The sequence below is a fragment of the Sphaerodactylus townsendi genome, linkage group LG03, assembly GCF_021028975.2.
Source record: "Sphaerodactylus townsendi isolate TG3544 linkage group LG03, MPM_Stown_v2.3, whole genome shotgun sequence".
NCBI classification, from domain to species: Eukaryota; Metazoa; Chordata; class Lepidosauria; order Squamata; family Sphaerodactylidae; genus Sphaerodactylus; species Sphaerodactylus townsendi.
Window position 1 is genome coordinate 45,273,801 of NC_059427.1, and position 27,081 is coordinate 45,300,881.

General features: G+C 41.6%; 1 protein-coding gene across 2 annotated transcripts in view; it reads right to left on the reverse strand.

Annotated features, from left to right (window-relative positions):
- The window catches only part of RAD18 (RAD18 E3 ubiquitin protein ligase), a 143,928-nt gene that overhangs the window by 57,500 nt on the left and 59,347 nt on the right, over positions 1-27,081 (reverse strand). For both annotated transcript variants that reach the window (XM_048491403.1, XM_048491402.1), the window contains 2 exons: positions 19,129-19,266; positions 13,173-13,326 (listed from right to left, as the gene is read on the reverse strand). In XM_048491403.1, coding sequence (XP_048347360.1) covers positions 13,173-13,326; positions 19,129-19,266 — 292 coding nt within the window. The remainder of the gene's footprint in view (positions 1-13,172; positions 13,327-19,128; positions 19,267-27,081) is intronic.

A 27,081-nucleotide genomic window follows, 5' to 3' on the forward strand; every position in this document is an offset into this window, starting at 1 on the left:
TGGTGGGATTTTCAAGGGAAGAGACATTCATAGGTGGTTTGCCATTGCCCACCTCCACATCATGGCCCTTTTATACCATTTTACACCATTTTCACACTGCTGTTTTTGGCCCATGACTCTAGTATTCCTTGGCTGTCTTCTATCTAAATCCTTTCCTGGATCAAGGCTAAGAGTCTGATGGACTCAAGGTCATCCAGCAAGTTCTGCGCCATGAGTGGGGATTTGAACCTGGCCTCCTCAGATCCTAATCCAACACCTTAACCAGTGAACTATGCCAGCTCACATCCTACAGCCATCTTAAAACATTTTTCCATTCTAGATTCCCCATTTGCCCTTTGTTCAGTAAATTCGGTGACAGAATACTTGCTTATCATGCAGAAGCTAAGAGGTAGGATCCCCCACAACTCTTGTTGAAGATCCTAAGAAAGCTGAGGCTGAGAAAACTTTAATGTGGCTAAGACCATGCAAAACTCCTGCCACATATACCTCAGGCAAGTTCATTTGGAGAAGAAGCATAAATGTTTAAAATAATGTCCTAAATTATAGAACAGGAAGCTAAGATGAATAGCATCGTCTTAGCATGCAGCAAGTTGATTCACTCTCCTTTACATTTTAAAAGTAGTTCAAAAGAAGGACTCTACAAGGTACAGTCCTGAGTATTACTAGTAAAAGGATTCCAAGCAGCAGATGCGGAAAATATCACCTTGGAAGAGGCACTACTTGACTATATAGGTTGATTTTTGTGTAAGGCAACGTCTTGTGGTCTAATGTGAACAAAAGAAAACAACTGGGATAAGAAAAAAGTGCTGTTGGTTAGAAATAGAAATTTGACCTAAGTGTAGCTGGACAAGTCATTTAGGATGGGGAGCTACTCCCACATAAGAGTCATGCTGACAATTTAGAAACAAATTGAAAATGATATTGTTTTCCAGACTGTTCCTTCTCAACCATCCTGCCAGGGCCTCCAAACACCTAGCCAGATTATCAGGGACAGAGGCCCTTTCTGAGCAGGCACTGAGCGGGGGTGAATCGGCATAATTATGCCGATGCACCCCCCTCCCCGGGGCCTTTCACACAGACGGTCCCAATAGGGGCACAGCTTACCCAACCAGCTTACCTGCTCCTGCTGGCTCCTGTCACGTTGTGGAGGCCAAGGGACATGCCCCCCCTGGCCAGAGCAACAGTGCTGGAGACAGAGGCCAGGGGGGCATGTCTCCTGGCCTCTGCAACACGACAGGAGCCAGCAGGTAAGCCGGCTGGGGAAGGCGGGAGGGAAACAACACCTTCCAGCCTCTGCTGTTCACATGGCAGTGGCTGGAAGGCGCCCCTTTTGCAGCAGCGCCTACTATGCGAACGCCTCCCCAGGGACAGCGTTTTTGCCGTCCCTGACACACTCTATTCTGCCCGTGCAGAAAGAGCCCAAGAAAGCAAGCCCTGTGAGGAAATGCTGAGGGACTTGGTAATGTTCAGTCTGGAGTAGAGGAGGTGGCAGGAGGGATGGGACATGATTACTCTCTTGAAGCATTTGAAAAGTTGTCAGAGGGCAAGGAGCTGTTCCTATTGGCAACAGAAGTTTAAATTATAGGCAGAAAGGGTACCAGGATATTATGAAATTTGGAAAAAAACAGGGGAAAATTTGCACTAGAAATAATTTAGCAATGGAATAGACTGTGTAGGGAGGTGGCAGTGATCTCCTCCACTGTGGCAGTCTTCAAGCAGCGACTGCAAGATCACTTGACAGAGAGCTAGGCTGATCCTGCATTAAGCAGGGAGTTAGCCCATATGGCCCCTTCCAACTCTGTGATTCTATGACGGAATGAGGCTTCAAGCCTGGGTCTCTCAAATCCTATTCCAACATTCTAACCACTCCATCACACCGGCTCTCTGTTCTGTCCATTTGGCTTCACAATAAACCACAGTTAGTACTAAGTGTGTTAACAGAGCAGCTACAAACCCTAGCCTGATATCCAAGACCTAGTTTGACTCATTGCATTCAGACATCATCATAAGTCATGGTATGAACAATGTACAGCTTATAAATCATGGTTTAATGTTAACACGTGAATACAGCAAATACAGCTGCTTTTCTAGCAAAAGGGAAAAAGAACTTATGCAGTCTTTTTTGTGCCAATGCAGCTGTTTGTCCCTCGCTGAGCCAGATTCCACAAGCATGGATCAGCAGAATAGCCATGCTGCTGAATGGTTTAGAATTCTATCGCCTGTGTATTGTGGGAGGAGGAACAGAACAACCCTGCTTCCCTCCTCTCACAGCTGCCCACTGATGTCCCAAAATGCTGCTCCTGGGGGACAGGCGACCCTCAAGAACAACGCAAGAGGCAAATCAGAAATATGCAATGGGATGTGGAAATTGCCCCATCCTTTCAGTTAGCAAAAAAATTAGCTCAGCAAATATATACATTTCAGAATGGGGAAAGACTGTATTTTTTTCTTGATTAATCAATCATTTGAACTGTGACCTAAATCTTATCTTGACGATTTCAGGTGACTATCTCTCATAAAGCACCACTGGTGAGCTTTTGGCAGCTCTATTACAAGCATGACAGTCCACATGAAGAACAGCTAATACCTTAGCATCATGCAAAGAATACTGGAAAAGATCACAAGCTTTCCTGGATATATAACAAGACATCTACTTTAAACAAAAAAAAACTCCATTAAAACATTATGTAGGTGCATTGTTACCATAAGTACATGCTGTTGTCTGCTGCCTTCATTCAAGAAAGCTATCAGTATCCCCTAAGTTATGGCTCCTGAATCTGATTATGAGCTGCTGGATTTAAACTCGATCTGATAGGATGGTTATTAGGCTACAAAAGATCTCACATGCACCATCCTGAATTTCTTGGAGGAGAAATAGAAGAGGATAGCATAGAGGGAGATAGATCCATCTTGGCAGGAAGTAAATGGGGCAACGCTGTTGTAAAAAAATGTGGTTGCTTGCCATCATTACTTCTGACAAGGCAGGTTCCTGCAGCAGAATGCTACTAGATGATCTTAGTATCTGGGCATATCCAGGTAGATATCTGAGTACTTTGGAACTTAAAGGCATGCAAAGGTCAACACTAGAGCAGATCATTAAGGAGACAGTCTGTAAGCACTTGGAAGGGAATAATGTGATCACTGAAAATCAACATGGGATTGGTTCTGGTGGGTTTTCCGGGCTGTGTGGCCATGGTCTGGTGGATCTTGTTCCTAACGTTTCACCTGCATCTGTGGCTGGCAACTTCAGACATGTATCACAGAGGGAAGTCTGATACACACTGTGTCAAGAGAGAAGGAAATGTTTGGGATATATATTGTCCAAGTCCCAGGGTGAGGAACCAATCAGTAAGTGTTTGGGTAGAACTTGTTCTACAAAGATGCGGTTGATAGTATTGTATTGTGGGTGGGGCTTATCAATCCAGGGAGTGATTCACATTTTCATGCCCTGCAGCAGCAGTAGTATTGGTGAATGCAAATCCTGTGTTTGGGTGGATATGCCCGCCACTCAGGTGTTTGACAGAAAACCTCTGTCCAGACTAAAGTCTGTCCTAACTAGTTCAACACCAGTCTTAGGAGGCCCAGTCCGGTGGTAGCATGGCCAGTTTGGATGGTGGGAGAGGGAGGCTTGTGTGCCAGAATCCCACAGGGCATAGAGTGCGGTATGTTGTTTAGTGTGGTTAGGTACAGAAAGACTAGTGTCTAACAGAAGAGGGAGTGTGATACTCTAAAGTAAAATCTTTTTCTGAAGTAAAATCTTTTCTTAAGTGACACCTGTGTGTGTCTGTGAATGTTTTGAAACTGAAGTGCCAACAACATCTCTGAAACCATTAAGCTCTGAAACCAATAAGCTTTTGAAACCAACAAGCTTTAAAATCCTCTCAAGATACCTGAGAAGCCTACTTTTTAAGCCAGTAATAAACTTTCAAGTTTTGTTCAAGTTACAACCGTTCCAGTCTATTTTTGTCTGTGTGTATTCCTAAAAAGAGTGGTGACCATTTAATCAGTTTGTGGGCTACAGTACATATTGGTGGCAGTGAAAAACAAATTAATTAATAGGAAGGTTCCTGAAACAGCTACCGGGAATCCTTCCTATAACAGAAGCTAATGACCTCCCGTTACAGGTGACACCTGGCTTGACAACAGTACATGTGAAAGGGATCTGGGAGTCTTGGTAGACCACAAACTGAACATGAGTCAGCAGTGTGATATGGCAGCCAAGAAAGCCAATGAAATTCTGGGATGCATCAATAAGAGTACAGTGTCTAGATGGAGGGAAGTAATTGCACCACTCTGCTCTGCGTTGGTCAGACTACTGTGTTCAGTTCTGGGCACTGCAATTTAAGAAGGATATTGACAAGCTGGAATGTGTCCAGAGGAGGGCAACCAAAATGGTAAAAGGTCTGGAATCTATGCCCTACAAAGATAGACTTAGGGAACTGGGGATGTTTAGTCCGGAGAAGCGAAGGTTAAGGGGGGACATGATAGCTATGTTTAAATATTTGAAGGGATGTCATGTCGAAGAGGGAGCAAGCTTGTTTTCTGCTGCCTCAGAGACTAAGACACGGTTTAATGGATTCAAGGTGCAGGAAAAGAGATTCCAGCTGAACATTAAGAAGAACTTCCTGACTGTCAGGGACAGTGGAATTCACTGCCTCAGAGAGTAGTGGAGTCTCCTTCTTTGGAGGTTTTTAAACAGAGGCTGGATGATCATATATCGGGAGTGCTTTGATTATGTGTTCCTGCATGGCAGGGGGTTGGACTTAGATGGCCCTTGTGGTCTCTTCCAATTCTATAATTCTATGAAAACTAGAACTTTAAATCAAGCTTGGAAACAACTGGAAGCCAAGTGGACCAGAACTGGAGTAATATGTTCAAATTGGCAAATGCCTTTTAACACCATAAGCTTGCCAAATCAGCATTTCTGGCTACCTCCACAACCTGTTGATCCAGTGAAACTGTATGCCGTTTATGAATTTTCTGAGAGAGTATAATCCTGTCCCAAATGGGCTTCATTTCCAATCCATAGCTGTTGTCTCTTGTGTGAATTATGCTTCAGTGTTTAAAACTGCCTTTCACAACTGGCTCAGGGAAGCTTCTTTGCGAGAATTAGATGGAAAGATTTTGTTAGCTTGTTAATAGTACCTCACTCCAAGGCTCTCCTAGCAGTTTAAAGTAGATGTTAACCAGCATGTGTTACAAAAAAGAGCCTTGTGATCCCCTATGGGCTAGCCATCATGCAGACCAGAGATAGCATAAAAGAGTTCCAGTGATTCCCACCATATCCAGAAGGATAACTATGGTATCAAAAGTGGCTGAATGGTCTCTAGGTTAACCAGCAAGGGCAAATTTACTGTTTGGCAGAGGAGTGCATTTATATAGATGTGGCTGCCTTTAGTATCAGAAGACCTCAATAAACCTTGATACAAAAAAGCCAGTATTTTCATTAAAAAAGTATCCTTACTCTCACTTTTCTACTCTGGGTTTTTTTTCCATTTCTTTTGTCAAACTTCATTGGTAAAATTTCTGTAAAACCATACTGAATTTGTAACTAACAAACCGGATTGGTAGTTTCTAGGGAGGGAGTTGGGACATCTTTGACCACATCTTAAAAACTGTTATTCTTTTCTAGTAAAGGTCCAACAAAGGAGTATTTGCATGTTTTGTAGAGGCAATCGGGGACAAAGCTGGGGAGTCCTGTCCCATTTGTCATACCTAGGATGCGGCTTATAGCTTCTGGAAGTACAGAAAACTACCAAGTTCCAGATTGCATTTTCAGTGCACTCCTATGCAAAGTTACTTCAGTCCGAGCCTATAAATTTCAGAGAGTTTAAACTGGAGTAATTCTGCATAGGATTGCACTGATAGGTGGGTGAAAATTTCTATAATTTTGAAGTACACATGTTTTAATTTAGTATCTTAATTTTTTTTTAGTTTAGTTTATTCAATTTATATCTTGCCCTCCCCCGAAGGGCTTTTTGAAAAGCATAAAGAGATCTCACAGAGCAGCCTTGCATCCTGGAAGAGAAGACATATCCTAAACCTTGTACTTTATATTTCTTTAACAGGAAAGTTTTGTATAAGTGAACTTTTAAAGAAACAAAATGAAACACTTTCCTTCCCCCCCCCTTTTGCCCTTCACTACTAAACTTTTTAAGAAGTCAGCAGAATAATAGTCTCAATTGTCTTGTTTTTTTCACCCCACAAGGGATTTACAGTTGCCGGTGGGTTCTCAACTTGCCCAGCTTGCAATTTGATTGGGGGCATGGGGTGGAAATTTGCATCTAGAGGAGCCAGATTTATTAAGGCCATTGTCTGGAAGCAGTTTCCATTGTCTTCCTCTCTGGTATTTGCTTACTAATTCCAAAAGATGCTGTAAATAATTTGATTTAATGAAATTTCAGCTCCATATATGGGTCTGCACAAGCAGGTACTTAACATTTGATTTTTAATTGGAAGCCACAGAAAGTAAAATTTCAAATCCAAAAATAGTAATAAGCCATTCATTAGAATAAAAGCAATGATCTGTTCAGGGGAAAATAAAAGCAATTATCTGTTAAGGGGAAAATACATTTGTTGTTGGCATTTAAATATAGACATGCACAATCTGTGAGCCAGTAATACTAAAGATTCAGCCAGATATGTTTTGAATCCCAATGGGTACCTTGCTTAGAGAAGGTAGTTGAATCACAATAGATACTTTGATTTGAGTAGACAGCACCTGAAAGACCAACAAGATTTTCAGATCTCATAAAAGGAACTTCAACTCTTAATCCCACCCCCCAAAATGGGGGGGGGGGGGTTGTTCCTTTACTGAAAAAAAATCCCTAGTATTTGGCAGAGCCAAATATCCCTGGTGCCAAAAAAGTCAAACATGGGGTGCTGAGTGGTTTCCGGGCTGTATGGCCATGTTCTAGCAGCATTCACTCCTGACGTTTCGCCTACATCTGTGGCATCTGAATAGAAGTAGCCTGAACAGAACTTGGCTGCCAGTGTTGAAAAACACTAAAGACAGTGACTAATCAGCTCTACACAAACAGAGGATGACTAGACAATAACAATCAAAGGGAACAAAGGCCAGGCTACTTCTATTCAGATGCCCTCACCTATTGACCTTGCTATCTTCATTGTTACTCACAGGTATAAATACTCCACTTGCTTTCCTTTCCTACTATCAGATCCTCTGAAGATGCCAGCCACAGATGCAGGCGAAACGTCAGGAGAGAATGCTGCTAGAACACAGCCATACTGCCCGGAAACCACACAGCACCCCAGTGATTCCGGCCGTGACAATACAAGGTCAAACATGATTAGCATTTTTTGGCTGCAGCTCAAACACCCACACCCCACTACAGCTCTTCCCTCTGCCATTTCCCAGGTTTACAAAGACACTGAAAATGGTGGAGAAGAACTTAAACTGAATGCGGAACTCCAGCCTAGCAATCAATTGAAACTCTCCCTGCTGCCATTTCCCAGCCCCACTGGGAATGCCATGGAGACAACCCCCTTGCTTGGTGGGATCCATCCCTCCAAGCAATGAAGCTATCCTAGGCAACAGGCAGTGTGAACCAGCTGCTCCAAATTCTTCCAGTGGAACTGGCTCTTAACAGCCTGAGGAAGGCTGAAGGGGAAGGGGCACCAGATGATGATGTCGTCAGGCAGTGCTGGCTTTCAAAAGCCCAGTAATGACCACAGGCATCAGCCTGGCCAGTTGAAGAGGCAAGGGTACTGTGGTTGAGGGGGAGGAGCTTGCACTTTTTGGCAGAGTAATTAACATAGCAAAGGTGCAAACCTGATTAAACTGTAGATAAAAAGATTTATTCAGGAACTAACATACTGGATAGTAAACAGGAGAGACAGAGATATGCCCAAATTACATTTGTAGCTGAGAAAGCAAGCAAGAGTAAGAATGAACATTCTGAGAAGCTCATTGCCCTAAGAGAAACAACATGGAGACAGACAAGGAAAGCCATTTAACAGGAGAGAAGCTGTTGACCTCACTATATTATTTAGTTACTGTCTTGCTGCCCCCTGAAGGATCTTCTTTTTCTTTGTACATTAGAATTGCTTATTCCAACAGCTTTGTACATTAGAACTGCTTATTCCAACAGCTCTCTGGGTAATGCCAGTTAACCGACCATTCTAGATAATCAGATATGGATAAAAAAAAGCTTTCAATGTACAGTTGCCCCTTCTATATTGCAGGGGTTCCGGGAAGGTGCACCCCTGCAATCTTGAAAACTGCATAAAAATTTTATGCGGTTCCTCTGTGCAGAGGCTTTTCATTGTGCAACCAGCAGCATGGATCAAAGAGCATCAGACGGGCAAGATGGCGTCTGCGGTCTTTTTCATCATGCTTGTGTTTGGGAGTGGGGTCCAACACCAGCCTGCGATCAGTCAAAACAGCGATGTGAAAAGTCGCAATGAGGGAGGAACAACTGTATATTGATCTTGCTGTTCTAACCCTACATTTTTGTGAATCAAAAAAATAATATCTGATACTTTTAGATTTTGAAACTGCTGTCATGTAGGATACATGCTGCTTTGTTTTTGTCTTTTGACCTTCACAATAGAGCCTAGTACATTCTTTGTACTAGGTGTTAAGAGAGTGTCCGTTCTGAGAGCAAAATGTCTATAACATTTCAACTTGGGTGAGAAGAGTTCAGCTCCCAGGTGCACACTTGTTTGTTTGCGAGTTTCCCTTAACTATTCAAGGTCATCAAGTAGCCTGAGCCTTTGCTCGTCAGCATTAACTGGAACATCGGGAATGTACCAGTCCGGGGAAAAAATCCTTCTGCGAGGGGGAATTTTGCTTCTAAGATGGGTCTGGAAAGTTCTGGCTAAGTGTGTGCTGATTTTGGGTCACCTGTTGGGCCAGCAAAAGCCATAAATCAGAGCCAATAGGGAATGTAGTACTACTACTGCACCCTTTTTCCTTCTCCACCCTTTTTGCAGTTTTCTGCTGGAACTCTGTACATGTACTGAAACCAGGTGAAGAGCCTGCTGCTTGTAAGATCTCACTGTGTTATGTAGAGAGTTTTTTATTTTCTTGTGTCTCTACGCTGCATACTTTTCTGAGTCACTGAGTTTTTAGTCTGGTTTTATTTAGTAACTTCTTCAATAAAGCTTTAATTAATTTGTATACGATCTGTGAGACCTGGCTCAGACCTACCTGCTTAAGGACACAACAACTCAATGGCCTGGTCCTTTTGCCTTTGACAGGTAGGCTACAACTCTATAAATAACTTGATTTTCACCATTACAATTAGGAATACTTAAGTTAGAGTTTCAATAGAACTGTGAACCTGTCAAGAACTAGGGCCACTGCTGATAGGTGTCTTTTCCAAAGGCCATACAGCTTAAACACAAAGAGGAGGGAGAACTTTCAACTACTTGCAAAGCTTTTTTAGAAGTAAACATCCGGGACAATAAAAACACTACTGTTCCAACAATGGGTTGGTAATACTGAGCTAATATTTTCAAGGCATTGTAATGAAACAGGCATTTTTAAAATCACAGTGACCAAGAGATCGCCAGTATTTATCATTTTATCATACCTCACACAGATTTTTTGAAGGAGAACAAGCTATTCTTAATGTATATTCAAAAACCAAATTATGACAATGTGTCGCTGTATTTTTAGACATAACACAGTCATAAGCCAAGAACAAGGCAATCCTGTGCAATTCAAATTGGGATAGGCAGAAACAACATTATGGCAGTAATATCTGCTGTTAACTCCCTTCTCTCCTTGTCAAAGCACAATTTCCAGCCACTGTTCCAACCAGCTTTCATGTGAAAAAAGTTTATGTGAAGAGCATCAGTATGGTTGTGAAAAACATTAAAATTTCTCAGAAGAAGGAGGAGGAGGAGGAGGAAGAAGAGGATTTGGATTTATATCCCACTTTTTTTCAGCTGTAGAGTTCAAAGAAGAGTCAAGAAGGATGATGATGATTTTGATGAAGAGGAGGAGTTTGGATTTATACCTCACTTTTCTCTCCTGTAAGGATACTCAAGGCGGCTTACAAACACCTTCCCTTTCTCTCCCCCACAACCTTGTTAGGTAGGTGGGGCTGAGAGAGTTCTGAAAGAACTGTGACTGGGACAAGGTCACCCAGCAAGTTTCATGCATAGGAGCAAGGAAGCAAATTCAGTTCACCAGGTAAGAGTCCACCGCTCATTTGGAAGAGTGGGGAATCAAACTTGGTTCTCCAAATTAAGAGTCTACCGCTCTTAACCACTACATCTCGTTGGCACGGGATAATCTGGCATTTGTATTACTGCTAAACATGATCAATTTCCAGTAAAAAGATTACCACCTACTATTTCCCAGCCAAATAATAAGGAGGATAAAACAAAACAATTAGCAATCTTTGGAATCAAGCAGCTGGATCTAGGAAACTGATCAGTGGAAGACACCAATTGATGTAGATCTTCCCTTGATCTTCTCCCCCCGGAAGCCCTTTTCAGCCATGAGAAAGCTGATTCCCATGAGGCAGAACCAACAGGGCCGTGCTAAGGAGGGGAAAGAAGTGAGCTGGTTCTTCTTGACTCTTCTGTCAACTTTCTCAGGGTCAGGAGATACTATTAGAAGGATAAAGCATGGTAGATTTGTGATCCTTGCACAAGAGGACTGTGGGACCCAATCTTAGAACAAAGCTGTTTGTTGCAATGTAGCGACTCCATTTATCCAGCCGTGTATCAATGGGACCCTTTAGGAAATACTAAAAGGATGATTCTGCTTATGATAATACTTATTAAATTTAAATTTATTTCCCGCTCTTTACAACAGCCTCAGGGCAAGTTACAATAAAAACCATCATAAGGCTCAACACAACAATAAAATCCCTATAAAACCCAATCCTAAAACCATAAAATATTATAAAAACTCCCGCCCCAACCACACTTGAAGATGGGTAGTTTACATGACACATGGGGGGAGGGGGGGTAATCAGCTAGCTGCCCAGCCAAAGAGGCTGGACTTTGCCAGGTACAGAAACTCCAGGAGAGTAAGCGCCTGGCAGACCTCTAGTGGGAGGGCATTCCACAGTGCAGGGGATACTATTGAGAAGGTCTTCCAAGCTGCCCCCACCCCCTTCCCCTCCGATTTCAGCACCTGGACAGGAATGTATGGGCAAATGTGGCCTCTCAAATACCCAAAACCAAATTCATACAGGGCTTTACAGGTTAGTATCAGCACTCTGAATTGGGCCAGGAAGCCAGTGCACAGTCCTCAAAACAGGGATGATGTGATCCCGGTATGAGGCACCGGTCAGCAGACAAGTCGCTGTATATTATGTGGCCATGCAAAGAGTAATACTCTGCTAACCAGAGATACTGAAACGATGGGAAACATCTGTTCCCTCTGCTGCAAAGTTACATTTTCAAAAGCTGTTTTCTCAGAATGAAACAAACACTGCCAAGTTTTCCCTCAAATTATGTCACATATTTTACATTCCCATGTACCTATCTGCTTAATTGTTTTTGTCTTGAAAATAAACCAGAGAAGAGTCAAATAAAGGTCACCTACAAAGCACAAGCGAACTAATCATATTCACATGAGGACCCCAGCTAGAGTTGCCAGCCAAGAGTTGAGCAATGTGAAACATGAAAAACATGTAAACATTAAACACCAAAGAGTTTCACTAACAAATTCATCTCTAGCACCATGTCACTTTATCAGGTTTCTTGTTCCAAAAATGTACAGACGTGAAACTGTGATACTAAACTCTACCCAGGCCTGCTCTGATTGGCACTGGCTCTCCAGGGTCACAGGCAAAGTTCTTTCAAATCATCTATTGCCTGATCCTTGGAGAAGTTGTGTGTAAAGTAGTGTTTTATTGCATTTTGGTGTCAGGGCTTCTTTTCATGTTACATTCCTAGCTCTTACTCACCAGCGGCAACCACTGGTGGAACCTCAAATCTTCTGCTTAGCTTGGAGAAAGGCATGGGCCCCTTGTAAAGCAATAAGACATCTTGAGGGAGGAGCAGGAACATTTGAATTCTGCAAACCAGCTTCCAAGCAACACTACATTCACAGTAAAGGTGACTGTTCGGTATCTTTAAATCCACTACCTGGATCCAAAGACCTGCTGAACTAATTCAGTGGCTTTGAGTCTCTTTTTGCCTCTTACCCATTACTCTGTCTGTTTCAAGGTGGAAACCCACCTAGTAACAATGATCCCCATTGGTCAAGGGCCTTGCCCACTTTTTTGAAACATGGGACAGATGCCATGTTGGGGAATAGAGTTCAGAATAGCCACAGGTGGCATGTAAAAGAGCCATACGTGGCTCCTGATCATTGAGTGATCATTATGGTTTGCCCATTTTTTAGAAATCCTGAAATGTGAATCCTAAGCTATCTGCCTGCAAAGACTTCTTGACATAACAGAATCAAAATTAACAACATGATCGGATTATCTCATATTTGTCAACATTTGTTTAACGTCCATTCACCAAAATTATCACATTGCCTTCTGCTGCCTACTAATGATTGACAGTGACAGGGAAGGTACACCTCCCTGAAAGCTTGTTCCCTAATCACGGGGCTTCCACTGAAAAGGCCCTCTCTCGTGCGACTACAAGACTGATTGGTGGGACATTCAGTAGGGTCTCTCATTGAAATCTTAATTTTCAGGCAGGAACGTACGGGAGAGGACAATCCTGCAGAGACCTACAGTTGCAAGACATTTAGAGCTTTAATGGACAAAACCAACACCTTGAATTAGGTTCTGGAATGGATAGGGAGCCAGAGTAATTGCTGTAGTATCAAGATCATATGCTTCTGGCAGCTGGCCCTGACCAGCTGATTAGCCATAGCATTCTGCACAAGTTGAAGCTTCCAAACACTCTTCAAGGGTAGCACCAAGTAAAGAGCATTGCAGTAGTCCAGTCTAGATGTAACTAAGGCATGAACTACGGTGGCTAGATCAGGCTGGACCAAAAACAAGGGAAGCAGATGCCCCAGTTGAAGCTGGCAGATGCAGCCACCCTGTTTTTTATCATGACTGCTGTGTCAAACAGCACTTCTCAACTGCAAACCTTTCTTCTCATGTCCCTGATCTGCCTTTCTACTAACCTAGAGAATCTCTGTCTTGTCAGGATTACGTTTTTCCTGAGAGCAACCCTGTAAAGACCCATCAGGCTAAGAGATTGTTCAAAGACAAACCGACCTGGTTGAGGATCCAGAGGAGGATGCAACAATCAATCCTTTGACTTCAGACAAATGAAGAGATGCTCTTCTTGCACAGCCCAGAGCTTCTTTCTTGACTGCCTCATCTTTACAGAAGGCCAAGTCTGGATGTTCCGCAGCACTCTGACTTTCCTCTGGCAAACAACAAAACCCCAAAGTAAGTACATTGGCTTAGCTGTGTTTCTAAGCATTTATACTGCCATATCTGTGCTGAAGTCTATGGCTTGCACATCATACGGCCTTCCAGGGGTACCGATTTCTAAAGTTACTGTCAAGACTTCAAAAAAGGTTTAAGTAATGTTTCTATTTATTTACACCACACTACAAAAACAGGGAATTTGTGATTATAAGTGCTTGTGTGTGTGTGTGTGTGTGTGAGAGAGAGAGAGGGGGGGGGAGAGGGAGAGAGAGGGAGGGAGGGAGAGGGGGAGGGGGAGCGAGAGAGAGCGAGAGCGAGCGAGAGAGAGAGAGAGAGAGAGAGAGAGAGAGAGAGAGAGAGAGAGAGAGAGAGAGAGAGTCAAACAAAAATACAGTTAGCTGGGAAGTGTGACTTTTTGTGAGAAAGAAGTTGCCTTCCCTTCCTTCTCTCCATCTTTTCCCTCCCCAGACTTCTCTTCCTCCCCCTTTTTTATTTCCTTTGTTGGCCTCCCTCCACCTGGCCAAAGCCTGTTGGCAGGCTATTATTGGCTATCGGGCCATCTGTTGGATCCTACAGACCTGCAGATTGGCTGCCTGGCCCAAGAGCCTGCCTTCCCTTTTAAAGACCGGCGAGGGGTGCTTCACACTCTCAGAGAGAATGTTAAGAGAAATTGTTTTGTTGGAAAGACGGCACATGAGTTCAACTGTGATACCTTCATCAAGGACAGGAGTTACATACTCTTGAAGTTTTGGAATTCAAAGTAGACTGGGAGCTCTTCAGTATATTTATACGTTGCTTTTATAAACATGCAGTGTAGATTATAAACTACATTTTAAAAGCAAAGATTAACCTATAGGCTGCATTGAGCCTGTAAATCTCACTGTTTTGCACAAATTTGCACAGTCTGCTGTCACGATTACATCTCCTTCCTCCTGTATCAGACAGCATGAGGAAGTAATCCCAATCAGAACAAACTCTAGTTAAACAGTTATGAATTCCCCACCACCACCTCCTATGCACAAGATTGTAAACCTGGATTCATTTCTTGTTTAAAATTCCAGCTAGTATGAAAAATAATGGGGGAGGAAATTGAGAATGTAAGAACTATCCCTAGTTGAACCGTGCAGTCACTATAGTGAGGATATGAAGACTTACCCTATTATCTAGTGGGAACCTCCTCAATCACACTGAAACGTAGAATGACTGGGCCCCATTTCACTGAAGATCCAGACCTGATTTATGGAGCAGAAAACAGTGAAGTTCTCTGTCCAGAGTCAGCTCCATGATCCCAGATTTCCCACCACCACCCTGGACTCAAAACCAAACAGCTGATCAGCAGGAGATCCAAGGAGGAGGCGGAAGAGTCAAAGTGGAGAGGTGGTGAAGAGAATGGTCAGTGTGCACCCCACAGAAGATGCTGCCGGTCACCCAAGCAGCAGAACAGAGGTCAGCAGGGCAAGGCTTAGCAGGAGGGCAGGAGGAGGAAGCACAATGGGAGAGCCAGGACAGGCCTCTGCAGGCACCCCAGCCAGTGTGCAACGTGACTCTACCATGGGACTGGGCAAGACCCCAGTCACCGGTCTTTGAAGGGGCAGGGGTAGGCTCTTACACAGGCTCTTGGACCAGGAAGACAATCCATGGATCTATAGAATCCAACAGATGGCCCAAGAGCCAATAGTAGCCTGGCAACAGGCTTTGGGCAGGTGGAGGAAGGTCAACAAAGGAGATAAAAGAGAAGAAGAGAAACCAGGGGAGAGAAAAGATGGAGAGGAGGAAGGGAGACTGAGAGTCGAGAGTCAAGTGCAAACAAGTTTAGACAGAACAGAGAGGGAGAGAGAAAGGAGATAAAAGGGGGGAACAGGAGCCAGGCCTGATCCCACCACAGAATCAGCATGAGGCCCAAGCCTTCTGAGGGGCTGAGTATGACTGGGCCATAATACAGGCAGACCACTGCCCATGAAGAGAAGGAGGGATGGCTGAAGGCCCCAACCCGGAGTTGCTGCAAGGGGCGCTTCAAACTCTCAGAGAGAATGTTAAGAGAATTGCCAAAATAAATCTCTGATTTCAGAAACACTAAAAAGCAAGTTTATTAAGCGTCTTGATCAAATACCATAATCTGTTGTAAATGGAAACACTTTGAATACATTCTGCACATACTGAAGGTTACTAATATAAAAGAATTCTGCTGTATTTCCTACAGTGCTGAAAATAAACTCAGAAAGCCTATCTATTATAAATTAAAATGAGGTGAATGCTGAGGAAGTCAGGGACTTATCCACCAAGTAAAATTTCTAAAATGCCAAAAGGAGACAACCACTGCAAGATGAGTCAAAGGCAATAACTTTTAACTCTCGGAAGCAATTCAAGCTTGTTTTGGCCTCAATAGCTGCACAAGATGTCAGCAATGAGGTTCAAAAAGAGTTTTGGTACTTCCATTCATTTGTTATCCATGAAAGCTTTGGTAAAGGATACAGATCAAGAGCCACTGACAGGTCAGAAAAGCAATCTTGTTAACTTGAGAAGAGCTAAGATTTAGGTGACTGAAGCGAAGCTGATTAGCAGAATCAAAGTACAAAGTTTTCCAGAGATGCAATCAAAATCCTGTCTATCTAAAGCATAGGATTCAAAACAACTACTTTTTTTTTAATCCATCAAGCTGCCCTACATTGTATCAGAACACTGGTCTATCAAGGTCAGTAGTGCATGTTCTGACTGATAGCGACCGCCCCAAAGTTTCTGGCAGAGATCATTCATGCCACCTGCTATCTAATCCTTCTAATTGGATGCTTAGGACTTAAACTAGAACCACTTGCATACAAAGTAGATGTTTTACCACTGAGGCACAGCTCCATAAAACGTATTGATGCTCAGAACTAAAATAGTTCTTCCATATGGGGACATGATATCTAAAAGATCTGAAAGTACTGGACATAGGAAGAGAAAATGCTTACACTCGTCCAACAGGCTATGGAAGAACTGCTGCTTACATATTCCTAGCTTCTACAACTTAACAGTTCTTCTACTGAGAAAAGCTGGGTATAAATCTGAACTCTTCTTCTATTGTTCAGACTATAATCCAAGCAGAAAGGAATTACCTCCACCCTACTCTCCCACTACATTAAACATCATGATTATTACATATATCAGGAATTCTGGTGCATGAGGAACTGACGGAGCAGCATTCAAGATGACAAAGGGAGGACAGGTAGAAAGAATGTTTTTAAAAAGCCACAATCTCATTTGAATTTCTATTGGGTATCTGTAATTTGGAAATAGGATCAGAAATTATGCAAAATAAGAAAATTTCCTGTATCAACTGGTTGTTGTGGGTTTTCCAGGCTGTGTGGCCGTGGTATGGTAGATCTTGTTCCTAATTTTTGCCTGCATCTGTAGCTGGAATCTTCAGAGGTGTATCACAGAGAGGATGCCAGCCACAGATGCAGGTGAAATGTTAGGAACAAGATCTACCAGACCATGGCCACACAGCCCGGAAAACCCACAACAACCAGTTGAATCCGGCTGTGAAAGCCTTTGACAATACATTTCTGAATCAAGCTTACGTTTACCCAACAGCAGTGGGCTGTGTTCATGTTCAATCCCGAACAAAATGAAATCAGAATTCTGAGCAAGGATTCATGTCCCTCCTTCTTCAGTTATTGTGTTGGCTCTGTTTTCCCTTCCAAAGCAAGCGTTTGCTTCTCAGTCCAGGTACAGAGAAATGAAGCATAAGTCAGTCAAGTTATTAGAATTCTGAACTCAAGCTCAGATTTCTGTGCTGCGATTTAGATAAGAAATGGACAGTTTAGTCAGCTGCATCATGCCCACACAGGAAGTGATTTGTTCGGTTGGGGGGACAGGGCCGCCAGTCATGGCATGGGGAATGACTGAAGTGGACATAGCCCCTTTGTCCTAATTTTTTCTCTTTTTTGCGCAGAGGCACTAGTGATGATGCAACCTATTGCATTATAACTAATGTGTCCACATGACTTCACTCAGTCTGCCCTGATAGGCCACAGAGGACATGGGATGTGGATTTTTCAAGGGGTGGTGAAATAAAGATGATCACACTCTCAAGGGAAGGTGGCTTGGAAACGGTTCAGGGAAAAACACTACAATAAACGTGGTTGTGAAAAAGTGGGAGAAGTTAAGTGGAAAAGTTTCTGGAACTGAATGGGTCAAAAGGCATTCAGAATTCTAACAATAAAACATAGCATCTAGTGGCTGGAAATGTGACAGACTCATGCCAAAAAGATCTTTAGGAAGGTTTCTTTGGAATTAGAAGAACTGCCTTTCATGCCCTCTTTTCTCTACCTTCAGGAGTCTCAAAGCAGCTTACATTTGCCTTTCCTTCCCCTTCCCACAACAGACATCTTGTGAGGTAGGTGGGGCAGAGTGTTCTGAGAGAACTGGGACTAGTCCAAGGATGTCCCGCAGGCTTCATGTGGAGGAATGCGGAAACAAACCCAGTTCTACAGATTAGAGTCTCGTAGCCAGTACACTACACTGGCTTCGTTAGCACTGGCAATACAGATTAAAAGGGCTTAGGCCTAAATCCTTCACATACTAAACATTTCAGGGTCTATTCAGTTGAAGCATCTTGACAGTAGAAATACATGGCCCACTGAAGGACTAATAAACCCACCTGGCTTGAGCAAGTGTTTACACACATGCTCACACTAGAAAGAGAGAAGACTCTCAGGAAACATTATTAATGGCTGATAATTCTACTGTATGAAGTACATCTACACACATCCCTTATTACTTCAGTTTCAATTAATCAAAGACTGCCTACCTTACAGATCCAGTTCATATTTGACAAAGATGTTTAAAATTGGATTAAAAATGAAACTCTCAAGAGAGTTGCACCTTTCTAAGGCCACTGACATCAACACTAAACTGGATTTGATTACAAGTACTATTATGGAGACTAATGACAAAGTTAAGAAGATAGAAGAGGATTTATCAGGAATAAAAGTAGAGGTGAAAAAAATTGGGACGTTAGAACACGGAATAAACCAGCTGATGGACAATGTCAAGCATATGGATGGTAAATCAGAAGACTTGGATGGTAGAGTTGAGAAACTGGAAACGGAGAAGGAATCCTATATACTAGACAACTTATGGTTAGAAATGAAATACAAAGAGAGATTCCTAAGATTTAGAAAAATTCCAGAACAGGATAAGGAGGATTTAACTGCCAGAATGGTGGAAATATTGGCAGAATTTACTGGTAGAATGGCAAAAGATGTTGAACTGGAGATTGATGAGACTTATAGGGTGAATTCTAAAATTGCGAAAGAGAAAAACCTTCCGCGGGATGTAATTGTGACATTGATGAGAAAAGCATTCAGAAATGAAATTTTGCATAGGCATTATGATGTGAGAATGAAAGTAGAGGGAAAAGAAATCATTATTTTGAAGGAAATACCCAGTAAGATCTTAAATGCTAGAAAAGAATATGCAGAGCTAACAGCCACTCTACAGAAAAAGAGTATCTATTATAAATGGGAATTCCCAGAAGGATTATCATTCCAGTTTAAGGGAGGTAGAAAAGTTGTGGCTAGTAAAGTAGAAGCAGTTGATTTCTTGAAGAAATTTAGAAAAGATCCAGTTCATATTTGACAAAGATGTTTAAAATTGGATTAAAAATGAAACTCTCAAGAGAGTTGCACCTTTCTAAGGCCACTGACATCAACACTTGGAAAATGGAAACTGAGTTGCTTCGTCTCCATTTTTTGTCAATGAAATCATACACATGAGCATTCAACATAAACTGGAAGTAATCAACAATGAATACCAATCTCTAAAAGTTGTTTTCCAGCTGTTGGTTCTTTCTTCTCTGGTTCTTCCTTTTCTGTTCGGGTTTTATTTGGTTTTTTCTTCCGTTTATTCATTTGGTCAATTAAAAGCTGAAATTCAGCTTTGTGTTTCTTCCCTAAAATACAAAATGACACACATATATTAAGAAGCAAAATATAAGAAGCAAAATGGCTGCCACCAGAATGAAAGCTTGAAGAACAGCACAATGCCTGCCATTATTATTATTATTATTGAACCCCAATAATGAGGTACAACTTAAAGTGATTTGATGTAATTCATTCTCATAGAACAATTAATATATCCAGTTTCAAAGCAGAAAATGTCTTGTGATTTCATAAAAGAACAGGGATTTGAACCTTTGCCATTCAAGCACTATGTCGGTTGTGTTGCATATTTTATGTATTTATGTTATCTATAATCCATTTTTGTCACTGAGACTCAAGGCAGATTACATAATGTCAGTCGGTATAATCAATAAGATGAGAAGATCTCTAATATGAAATATAATAGCACTAGGGTGGGATAAATCTGAAACATGACATAGTAAACAACACTTCAGTAGAAATATAATACAGTGAGGGCATAAAGTCATATTTAACAACCGATAATATGTACTAATAGTGTTGTTCACAGTCTTATTTACTCTACTGAAACATCTTCAGGAATCATTCATGCAGCCGTATTTCCTTTATAAAATATTTCCTTTATAAAAACACCTTTTTGAACAGCTGTTTTGTACAGTTTGTGGAAAGCCAAGAGTGAGTGAGCCTTCCTGACCACCTCAAGCAGGCCATTCCATATGGTTGGGGGTCCACTACAGAAAATGCATGTGTACAGGCAGTTGTTCATCCTGCCCATTTTCAGGGTAGCACCTGTAAAAGGTCCTGTTCAGCTGAGCTTACTAATTACTGCAGGGCATAGCAGGAGAGGATGTCCCACAGATGTGAGAATCCAAGGCCAAGAAGGGTTGTATATGGGATGGCTAGAACCTGGAACTAAGGTTGATGACTGATAGGTTGGAAATGCAGTGACAGCAAAATGGATACAATATGCATGCCCTGCCAGGTTTCTGATAATGACCAAGCTTGTCCGTTGAGGAGAAAGATAAAGAGTTTCTGTTAACAACCAAGTTGTGGAATTCTGCACTAACTAGAATTTCTGACTTGATTCTGAGGGGGGATGACAGAGACTGTATTACAGCTGCCTAGTCTTGAGGTCACAGTAGCCTCAATTTAGGTGGCCAGATCAGCTGAGTCCAGATAGAGGTCCATCTCCCAGCCCAGGGGAGCCAAAGAAATTATTAAATCCTGGACCAGTCCTAGCAAACCAGGTATCCTCAGCATGCATCCTCCAGAACAATCAGTTTAGGTTTCACCAGACAGCACATAACAATGCTACCTGAAACTCACCCATCATAGCCGCAGAAACCCTGGGAACGCAGCGAATTTCTATCCCTGTGCTCTTCCTTCCAAGTCTTCCAGAAACCAAAAGTGAAACTGAAACAATTGCTCAGCCTGCCTCCCCTCCCCTCCCCCCACCCTTCTTCTCCGTCCCACCAAAGTCTGCTACTCCTTTCTCAGGGCAGCACTGGTTCAAAGAAAAGAAAAAAGAGGCCAGAAAGCAAAAGCGTGCTGAACACATTTGTGAAAATATCATTTCAAATGATTCCTTATTGCCCCCAGAGCAATATTTTTAAGAATCCATTTCTAAGACTGTAGTCAATAAAGAAGCATTGTGGAAAATATAGGAACTCAATACCCTCTGATAAGGTCTCCAATATCAAATCTCTTCACAGCAGCTTGAAAAGTTTTAGCTAAACACTGGAAATGCTCCTGGGTTCCAAATACCCAAGAATGGCTTTATAAGACACCAGAAGGTGAAGAGATGTACAAATGTTGTTAATAAGGTTTATAGAAACTGGAGGGGAGACCTTTTCTGATTCATTCAGGCAAAAATGGACTTTATAAATTGTTGGAACAGTCATCTAGAATTCTTCATAAATTATCAGAACGCACAGCTGAACTTTATTCAAATTATATGGTACTACATTTCTACCTACAGAATCTGGAGTGACTGCATTCTAAATTTTTGCACAGTAATTGTGTTAATAATGTATTTAACCAACCCACTGCCACAAACACACAGAGAGAGACAAACACACACATAAAACTCCAAACCCTCATCACATTGAAAATCTGTAATGCAATGAATCCTCCAACGGGTGCAAAAAAAAAAAAAAGGGGGGGGGGACAATGTAAAGGCATAATCAACAGAAGAAGAGCACTGAGATGAAAATGAGCTTGCTTACAGTCTCAGTACTTCAATCTGCAACCCTCTCCCCTTATCTTGCTTCCTCACAACAAATATATAAGGTATGTTAAGGACGAAGTTAGCCATGCTAACTAGGAAGGAGTGTTTGCAAAAGAAATCAGCCTATGTGGAGAGACACTAATCTTTTCCCCACCTATGGATGCTCTCCCCATGCCCCATTCCTATTCTTGGATCTTCTCCCCCTCAGAAATCCCCAGGTTCCAAACCTGGAAGAAAGCCACCTACTGTAAGTATCCACTGTAAGTAGCAGGTGTAAATTGTTCAAGGCACTCACTTGTGATGGGGGAGGGGCCATATTGAATATCTGAAACTGAAGTTTAAAATCCTCACTATTTTTCCCAAAAACTTCTCTGCAGCCAAGAGTTTTTAATGAGCGTCTGAACAGATCAGTTTAGCAGGGTATTACTAGAGGGAGTTCTATCTTTTAAAATGAGTTCATCTGTGACCTTCAGATTTAAAACAAGAAGAATGTCCACCTCAAGACTATGCCCAATATTGCAGAATTTTTTTTAAGGCAGCTTGAAACAACTGACTCATGTGAATAGTTTGTGGTGACTTAGTGATTCAGAAAGTTTCCAATGCCTGTCTATTTTATCGGTTAAGTGGAGTAGCCAGAGGGCTTATCATGATTTAGCATTTATGGCACCAATCTTCCAGTCAAAGTAATGTTCTTCCCATTTGGATAATACTAAAGGCATTATTAACAAGCTTTAAAAGTCCATTGGTTGTTTAGATACATCTGCATTTGACTCTACCTTCTGAGTTTAATCAGCCACAATCATGCAAAAAACAAGAAAGGTGGAAATATCTCATGGATGCCAAGCAGTGAAACGGTATACTTGCATTGGTAATTTTAGAGTTAAGTTGTTTTGATTAATTGCTCTGTTCTAAAACCAAATGCCAGAATTTTTAAAAGATACATTGGGGGGGGGGCAGGGCTAGTGAGACTACCATCTTTGAAACTGACACAAGGAATCACACAGAAGACTATATTTCTTTTATAACATTTAAATAACTCCTAATCCCAATGTGTAATATACAAATACAGCTCAGAATTCAGACTTAAAGACCATTTACGCATGCACTATTTACCACAGAGCTGTTTGCTTCACAGTAACTCCTGCAAAGTTTCTGCAAAGTTATTTTGTTTGCACAGGGATTCTCTCCTAGCCAAGCTGATCCACCATTTTGCCCGCCCATCTCTTCCTTGTTGTTGGGGAGGTTGCCTATCTCCTTTTTTGGTTGCCATCTTTGATCTAACATTACTTTGCTAGACCTGGTCAATTTCAGCATTTTAAAAAGTCCTTCTGATTGTTCTGAAATGATGTCCCAAGCAGTGAGAGGAGTTGCTGTGGTGTGGGTGTGGGGAAGGTGGAGAGGATGAGAAAAAACAAAGAAAGTGTGAATGGCCACAGTGAATGTATGAGAGGGTGAAGTTGACAGTGTACTCAGAATCATGGTGGGCTGAGGGCTAATATGAAGGACAAGGGTAATCTGGTAGGTTCCATAATTCTGGAAGAAGGCAGTATGCACACTTATAAAACTTACTCAAAAGGCTCTTGTGAAATATTCACAGCATAGCTGTGGGATTGTGGCTGTTGTTTTACCATACAAAAGTATAAACTCTATGTTCTCCAAGACACCTCAGAAATGTGTCCAAAAAGCTCATCCACAGAGACTTCTAAAGGCCAAACAATGCATTAAGCAGAATGCAAGCAGATGTACAAACTACATAGCATGATGCTTATTCCAAAACCAAAAAGCTAAAATATTTTCCAGCGCTCAATTTGACAAACAACGAGCATTTCAGAAAAAAGCAGTAAGGCTTCTTCCAACACCATATGTCAACAAAAAGTTATACTGGTAATGCAGCTGCACAAACCTATAACTGAACCATAAAGAAGAAGAATGTAAAATGCTACCAGAGAATATTAAATTCTACAGGGATGCAGGAGCACTCAAGAGATAATGATCGGTGGAAGCAACTCTTCCTACATCAGAAGAATGTTTGGTACAAGAGCTTTCACATACAATCCTTTTGTAAACACAATATGACATTTTCGCACCCTATGACAGGTGAGAGAAAGCATCAGAATTGACACTTTCTGTTTGGATGGTAAGGTTGTGAGTGGGATGAGGGTTATACCAAGTACATAGTTGACTGTAGTTAAAGTCAAACCTCAAGACAAGCTGAAAATAAACTTCAGTTGAACCCGAACAGTTTGTTGCATGTTGATGCACCCTCCCCATTCCCCTCATCTCCCGGCTGCTCCAGCACATGGTAGCCGATGGGACCAAGTACCTGGCTCCAGCCAACTGAAGCTCTGTATTTACCATGTGCGTTCACAGCCAGAGATTTTTTAAAACCTTTTTAGGTGTTTCATTCCTGGAAGAACCCAAGAGCCAGCACGAAGTGTGTAATGAAGCTGACTGAGTTGGGAAAAGGATAGCCTGAAGGCCTACAATAGAACAGTAGGAGTCGAAACCAGTAGTATCTTGATATTCAAGGTATAAACTTTTGAGAATCAAAGCTCCCTTTACCTGGCTGTTCAAGGTATAAGCTTTTGAGAGTCAAAGCTCCCTTTATCTGGAGTTGTGATCCTCCAAAGCTTATAACCTGGACATCATATTGGTCTTTAAGGTGCTACTGGATCTGAATCTTGCTCTACAATTAAAAACATTAACATTTCAGTGTTTTAGAGGAATGTATCATAGCATAAAGATATTTTTGTCCTGGAGAAAGTACATTAAATTTTAAAACATAGTGGCAGTCTTGATTTTGCAAATCCTCAAATGCCCTTTTCAAGACTGCACCAATTCATACAGTTTAAATTTTTTAAAAATCACATTCCTGGAAAAGTTGTAGAACAGTCAAGTATTGTAAAGAACAGTAATGAGTTTTACCTTCACTTCTATACATATTGAGTATCCAAGGTTTCTATCTGTTCTTAAACAAAAACAAAAGGTAAGGTAGGTAACATGAGGCAATGTGCCTCATGTGGCAATGTGCCTCCAAGAGTTCCAGCATCTTTATTGTAACATGAGGCAATGTGCCTCCAATAATTCCAGCATCTTTATTGTTCAGTCATACCCCAACAGAGGATCAAAGCTCTTTTTGAACAATGATAAGCACAAAATCAACAATTACAGATAAGAACTTGTTCTACAAAAACAGGTTCCACTGTTGTGATTCATGATTAAAATGTAAAGCAACATACTTTCTACAAGCCTCTCCATAGAGGAACAGAATCAAAGGTTAAGTGATACATTACATGCAGTCCTTGACATTTATGCACAGCATTGTCAAAGATATTTACCACATCAATGATCACATTACTTTCAGTTAATATTCTTCAAACTAGGAGCTTACACTTGTGTGTTTGCGTTTGTGTGTGCACATGCACACAAGCAAGTTTCTAGCTAAGAAGCCAAGAGCTCCAGCTGATAATGCCACAGAACCAAGATCCAAATGGGCTCACTGCACAGGAGGACTCACCAGCAGATCACTAGACTCTGTCAACAACTAAACACACTGAGGAACAGGTCAATTCTCTTCTGCAGAGATTTAATGTATGCCCAGTCTTTGATTCTTAACCTGCATTAGAGCCATATACTTGGTTGAACCTGCCCTACTTTGCCAGAAACAAAGAAATAACTACACAGTCAAATACCTTTGCACCCAACGGAGTATCTCAGCCCAGAAAGTTTTGTAAAAATAAGATCCACAGTTTTAGACCACAGAAATAAGAATGTGTGGAGCTTCTGAGAGTTCTACACAAAAGCTTCCCTGATCATCACCCTTCAGTTTCACCTATCAAAGAGCACCCATCTGGACACGTCACACAGAGAGTTGAGTGGTGTACAAGTTTTAGAGTGTCAGACTAGGATCAGAGGCGCCCAGGATCAAACCTTCACTTTTCAGTGGAAACTCACTGGGTGACCTTGGGCTAATCAGGGTCTCTTAGCCTACTCTACCTTACAGGTTGGTTGTCCGGATAAAATGGAGCAGAGAATAATATCGCAAGCCACTCTGGGAGAGAAAAGTTATACATAAATAAGCTAAATAAATTCATTAATGCTTTTTCATTGCAGATGGTTTACCAAGACAACTGTAGGCAGATCATGAAAGGGAGGGCAGGAAAGGTATCAGTAATTTGCTCTAGTGGCCCTTTCTTACACGCCCAGGGTAATACAGATTGCCGATTTGGGATCAAGAAGCTATTTTCCTCCAAGTCAGGATCCTGGAAATTTTTTTGCTATCTTCTAGGCGTGCAATAAGTGCCACTGGGGGAGGGAAGTAGTTGTGAATCTAGTCCAACCTCCTGCATTATGTTTCTTCATGTTTCTATGATTTCAAGCTACCTTTACATTTTTGTTATATGAACCTAGAACACTGGAGAATGAGATAGAATATTAAATAAATCTGGATTAATTATATAGTGGAAGGACACTTGTAAATGTGTATCGCATTGGGATGATGTTGTGACATTTACTTTTTGCAGTTTGCATCCTTACTTTACCCCATCAGAAAGACTGCCATTTGCTCTTTTGAAAAATCTGCATCCATAGTTTAGATAGCTGTCTTATTTTAACAACAATTCTGTCCAGTTTGGAAAAATACACATGTCAAAGCCTCATACTGAAAAGTCTCAGAAATCACACTATAAACCTGAGAGCTTTCTTTCCCATCTCAGTCCTGAAATGCCTATTTCAGTTCTGAGCTGGACAGGGTGGTGGGACACATTCTCTTGAGGCATTAAAGAAAACAGTGAAATCCAATGGACCATTACGTCAGTCTAAACCCATTGATTTTAGTGGGCTTAGACTGGCATACCTCTTCACAAAATTGCACAGAAAATGAGCCAAAGTCAAGATGCTGGTAAGGGAACTGAATCAACGGCCAAATTCACTTGGGAAAGAAAGCCAAGCATAAACAGTGTAATAACTAAGGAAACAACGCTATTGCCCCACGGCAATCATTCATTTCACTGGCGTTCCATCATTAATTCAGGTTAGATTAATTCATTCTGCATTCTGGAATTTGAGCTCAAGACCACTTGAACGCAAATTTCTTTCATTCATTTTATCGGCCTTTCATTTGTATCTTCAGATGGTTAAAGCATAAGACTTGACCACTTTGCTATGTTTCTAGAGGCATTCATCAAAGCCTGCAATAATAGCAAATAAATAAATCTGGATTGTTCTCTAGGGAATTTTTTTACCATGCACTGGTATGCTTTTTAACCCAACAACTGACTTTAAAAGGGTTTGCTTAATATACATCGAACTTGAACTAAATGAATAGAAACTATATTCAAGCCAGTGACATGGGCAAGCACACAAACACAAGAACAGCCATCTCATAAACCAAATCTACTTTCCCCTGGATCTACTTCTAGAATTAAAATTGCAAGCCAACACATACAACATTTTAAGAATACAGTTTATGTTTTCACATAATTACATACTAAAATCAGCCACCATTAGCACATAAGCAGGAAACAAAGGAAATAAACAGCCATTTGCTCACAAAATTCAGCAAGACACTGTGGTAAACTTTTACTTCTGGGAGAAGATGAGTTTGCAATGGTCAGTGGGA